The 5,279-nt window shown below is 59.9% G+C and overlaps 1 protein-coding gene across 1 annotated transcript in view; it reads right to left on the reverse strand.

The window, feature by feature from the left end:
• Positions 1-5,279, reverse strand: part of CRELD2 (cysteine-rich with EGF-like domains 2) — a gene marked incomplete at its 5' end in the record, with an annotated part of 28,854 nt that extends 23,575 nt beyond the window's left edge. The window contains 6 exons of the mRNA XM_011985590.1: positions 1,411-1,506; positions 2,321-2,497; positions 3,815-3,906; positions 4,222-4,332; positions 4,745-4,827; positions 5,229-5,279. Of these exons, the coding sequence (XP_011840980.1) occupies positions 1,411-1,506; positions 2,321-2,497; positions 3,815-3,906; positions 4,222-4,332; positions 4,745-4,827; positions 5,229-5,279 (610 nt within the window). The remainder of the gene's footprint in view (positions 1-1,410; positions 1,507-2,320; positions 2,498-3,814; positions 3,907-4,221; positions 4,333-4,744; positions 4,828-5,228) is intronic.

Consider the following 5,279-nt stretch of genomic DNA (forward strand, 5'->3'; position numbering starts at 1 on the left):
GCCTCCCAGGTTCACGCCATTCTCCTGCCCCAGCCTCCTGAGTAGCTGGGACTACAGGTGCCCGCCACCACGCCCGGCTAAGTTTTTGTATTTTTAGTAGAGATGGGGTTTCACTGTGTTAGCCAGGAGTGTCTCGATCTCCTGACCTCGTGATCCACCTGCCTCAGCCTCCCAAAGTGCTGGGATTATAAGCGTGAGCCACCACACCCACTCGGCACCTGGACTTCGGGAAAGCCACAGCTAGTCCCAGACCCTCCCCATGAAGCCAGAGCCTTTGGCTTCTCCAGAGCTCAGAGGCGCTACAGGGCTGGCTTTGTAAGTGCTGTGCCCATAGCCAGGCTGGCGGGAAGAGACACAGCTGAAGCAGGTGATGCCCACCATGTGGGGGACAGGGTGGGGTGAGCATAGCACAATGCTGGAGACGTCCAGACCTGGCACCACTTAGAACCTGGAGGCCTGTGTTAGGAGGTGACACAGCACTGAGCACTGGCTGAGCACTGCTAGGCACGGAGCTGGCTTGTCACACTGGTGTGAGTGGGGGGCCGTACCCCTCAGACAGCAGGAGCTCGTGGGCAGCCCCCTGCCACCCTGAGCTTGCCGTCTGCGGGAAAAGGCAGTTTCCATTGCACATGCCAGCAGCACGGCCCTGCCCTTCTGCCTGCTCCCAGACCTGGCTGTGCCACTGTGCCCTGCCCCTTCCCACATCCCCCGGGACCCACCAGCCTCCGCCACCATGGGTGCAGCCAGGACCACCCTGATATGCCCCATCCGTGTGTCTTCTGAAACCCGCACAGAGGGATACAGCTGGCCCCTGCCGGCGGCCTCCCACCCAGGAACACACTCAGGTGAGTTCCCAGGAGCTGTCGGCCGACTCGGGGCAGCTGGCACCACAAGTCCACAGCCCCAGGGCCACCTGACAGCAAGGACACTGTGGCCCCGATGCCTGCCCAGTCCAGAAGGTACTAAGGAAGTCCCATGATCCTTCCTGACCCGTGCATGGTGGGATCACAGGTGTGGGAGCCTAGGGGTCCACTAAACGATCCCCCTCCCATGACCCAGAATGAGCAGAGATGGGGAGGGCCGTGAACCAGGAGCAGCTGGCGGGACGGGGATGCAGAGGCTGGGCAGAAACGGACCTTGGGGAGCCCCCACCCCTCGACCCCTCCTCACCCACGCAGGTGCCCTCCTCCACCCCCGGACCCCTCCTCACCCACGCAGGTGCCCTCCTCCACTCCCGGACCCCTCCTCACCCACGCAGGCGCCCTCCTCCACCCTCGGGCCGCTCCTCACCCACGCAGGCGCCCTCCTCCACCCCCGGACCCCTCCTCACCCACGCAGGCGCCCTCGTCCACCCCCGGGCCGCTCCTCACCCACGCAGGCGCCCTCGTCCACCCCCGGGCCGCTCCTCACCCACGCAGGCGCCCTCGTCCAGCACCCAGCCCGCTTCGCACTCGCCGCAGTCTCTGTTGGTCGGGCCCGAGCACGTCTTGCAGGACTCGTCACAGGCTGGAAGGCAAAGGCGGGCCTGGGTACGAACCCCACTCTCAGGTGCCAGCTTGGGGACAGGGCTTGTTTAAAAGTGAGGAATTTAAGGGGAAAAAGCAACATGGGGTTTTCAGTGCCCATGAATTTAAAATTCTCAGCAAATCAGGACTCCAAGGAATTTTTAATAACCTGGAGAAGGCAGCTATCCGTACTCTGGAGCTGTAGCCTGGTTGGGTGTGCGTGTTCCGGATCCACACGTGCCCCATGCCATGCCAACATCCAAGAGACAGACGGCAAGGGGTGTAAGAACCAGAGAGGCCGGTCCTGACTGGCGATCCACAGGTCTGTCTGCCCAGAATAGCCTAGGGGGCTACCGGCCAACCATGCACTCATGTCCAAGACGTCAACACAGCCAGAGTTTTCCTACATATCAGTGGCAACCAGGGAGAAAACGTCCTTTGGAAAGATGCCACTCATAATGGCCTGCAGGGATTTGACAGGTGCTGCTCTCCGGGCCGGTGCATGGCCCACATGGTACCTCCAGGACCTGTGCACTGTGTGGTCCATCACAACTCAAGGTCGGGGCAGATCTCGAACTAGAGAGGAAGGTGAGTAGCTTCTCCCTTCTGGGGGCTGTTATGGGACAGGAAGCGCCCCAACAACCCCTGCCTCTATCTTCTGACGTTTTAATTCATCCCTCTGGGCCCCCGAAGCTTCCCTGGACATCCGGGGTTAGGATATCAGCAGGCCCCTGTTCCCATCTAGGCAGGCAGCTCCAGCAAGCGGCTGTTGTCATCCTGCCTCACCCCGGGGCCGCCCCAGGCGTAGCCCGTACCTGTGCAGACGCTGTGGGTCTCGTTCCGGAGCGAGCTGAAGTAGCCGTCCATGCAGTCAGTGCACAGTGGGCCCTGGTACCCCACGTGGCACCGGCAGGACCCGTCACCCTGTCTGCTGCCGTCTCCGCTGCAGTGGCCATTCCCGCTGCAGGGCCTCTGGGACCCACCCTGGCACGCTTTGGGGGACACAAAACCATGCTCAGAGCACACCTGGCGGTGACTGGTGGGGTGTTCTCACACAGACAGAACACACCGCACCCAAACCCTGTACGATTCTGAGGACGTACATGAGCCTGCAGGCTTGGAGTGGGTGTTGGGGGAAACTGATTTCCTGGGGTCTGCAGGGCTGGCGGTGGATGGCCTGAGTGGAGCAAGCCACAGGCTCCTGGACTTCACTACGGCCACGTGCTGCATGATGTTTAGGTCAACAAGGGACCCTGCATGGCACAGCTGTCCCCTAAGATGATAATAAAGCTGAGCAGCTCCTATTGCCTAGTGACATCACGATACGCCTTATTACCTGTTCTATGTTTAGATGTATTCAGGTGACACATTCTTACATGTCGCAATGGCCCACAGTACTTAGGACCCTCACGTGCCACGCAGGTGTACGGCCTGGGAGCAGCAGGCCCTGCCAGGCAGCCTAGGTGCGGAGCGGCTGCACCACCTAGGCGTGTGGAGTGCACTCTGCCATGTTGGCACCATGACAAAGTCGCCTAATGATGCATTTCTCAGGACATGCCTGGTCGTTACGCATGACTGCACTTTGTGCGGCTTTGGGCAGCCTCAGCTGAAATATGGTGATGGGGACACCGATGCATCAGGGGCGGAGACTGCAGGGAGAGTGGGAACATCAGCTGCAGCCTCCAGTGTTCGCCAGGGATAGACGCAGAGGCTGGCAGGAGGCTGACGGGGGGCAGGTCGGGGGTCTAAACCTGAAACTTCTGCTACCTGATCCTGCTTGACCACGTGATTGCCTTTTATAAACGTTAAACTGTGGCTTCAGTTTCTGCACACTTCTTCACAGAAGAGCCCTGTCCTGCAGCACCCATTAAGGCTCAAGGCCGTGCACCCAGCCTGATAGACATCTACTGCCCTGGGCTCTCTGCAATGGCAGCCACAGAAGCCGTGGTGTGGTCCCCTCTGTGCACACAGGGAGAAGCCCCTGGACAGGTCAGTCAGGACAGACTCTCAGGTGAGTGGACTCAGTTGTGAACAACCTGAGTCAGTGAACCCCTGAGTTAACAGCACAGCTGGGATGACATACTCAGAGTTTTACACTAAAGCGTGAGGTGAGTGGTGAGGCTGCAGAGGGAGGGTGCGAAGTGCTCCGAGTTGGGTTGGGGATGGGGGAGGCAGCCGTCTGGCAGGGTCCCAGACCCTACAGAAAGCTGATGTCCCCCAGGTCCCCTCTGTGCTTTCATCCCCCAAGAATTGTGAGAGGAAGAGGGGAAGTGACGTAGGAGATGGGATTTCCCTAAGCAGAAACGCACCGAGACAGTCAGGACCGTAGGTTCCTGGAGAGCAGCACAGTTTCAGCGTCTTCACACAAAACCACTCGAATAAGTCAGGATACTCGTTCTTCCTGAGGATGGAGGAAAACATTCACTGAATCCCACCAGACACGGCTCTTTAAAACAAACATGCAGCTGAACACAACATAGGCTCTAGAGTATTGCAAGGTCCAGGAAACAAGAGTCTAGGTGTGGACAGAATCTTCTCGTTAATTTCCTGGTTTTGATCACTGACCCTGGTGATAAAGAACAGTAATGCAGGGGTAAGGTGGGTGCGAGGCAGGTGGGAGCTCCATACTGTTCCCGTATCTTTCTAAGTCTGAGGTTATTTCAAATTCTAAGTTGGAAAATAAAAAGTATCTTCTAAGAGGTTTTAAGGCACTCACAGCTGCAGCCACCAGGCCTCCAGGTGTTCCTCCTGTGCCTCCAGCATCTGGTTGCATTCGAAGTCGCTGCTCTCGCACAGCCCCTCCAGAATCTCCAGCAGGCGAATCTCGCTGAAACACAGGCCCACGCGGGCCCACGGTCAGCGCCACAAGCCAGTGAAGAAAAATCCGAACCCACACACCAGCCCGGGTGCAGGGGAGGGGGCCGGGATTCCAGGCAGAGAGAGTAAGGGGACCCCACTGTCAGGGGGCCAGGAGCGGTTCACACAAGTGGGGCTGGTGTTCCAGTTTACATTTTAAAAAGCCACTGTCTGTTGAGAGGGTAGGGACCAGAGCAGAAGCTGGAAGGCCAGAGAGGATCCAGCCATTAGTCCTCAGGCAGAAGCCAAGGCAACTCAGACAGGTGACTGGTGCCTCGGGGGCTGTTCTGTCTCCCTGTTATTAACACAGGGACCAAAGGCAGGACACGGCTTCCCAGGACAGGGTCAGGCCAAGACCCACAGGGCTGCTCCAGAGCGCCCACCTGGACTCATACTTGGACAGCGTCTTTTCCTCCCAAGCCGTGTTCCCGCCGCCAAAGTTCTTCTTTGCGGTGTCCACCAACCCCTGCGAGGAGACAGTGCCCATAGGGCTTAGTACCACCTGACGCCCCGCCCAGGGTGAGGGCGACCCCAGGTCGAGGGTGAGGGGACCCCAGGCCCACGGTGGGGTCAACCCTGGGTCCACGGCGGGGGTGGATCCTGGGTCGAGGGTGAGGGGGACTCCAGGACTACGGAGTGGCGACTCTGGATCGACGGTGGAGGGACCCCAGGCCCACGGTGGGGGCGACCCCAGATCCAGGGTGAGGGGGACCCTAGGTCTAGGGTGAGGGGGACTTCGAATCCAGGGTGAGGGCGACCCTGGCTCCAGGGTGAGGGGGACCCCGGGCTCAAGGTGGGGCAACCCCGGATCCAGGGTGAGGTGAACCCCGGGCCCACGGTGGACGACCCCGCCCGGCCCCTGCCCACCTGGTTAAACTTGTCCACCAGCCCCCGGCACCGCTGGCAGGGCGTCGGCTT

This window comes from Mandrillus leucophaeus, unplaced genomic scaffold (genome assembly GCF_000951045.1).
Source record: "Mandrillus leucophaeus isolate KB7577 unplaced genomic scaffold, Mleu.le_1.0 Scaffold288, whole genome shotgun sequence".
Taxonomy (NCBI): Eukaryota; Metazoa; Chordata; class Mammalia; order Primates; family Cercopithecidae; genus Mandrillus; species Mandrillus leucophaeus.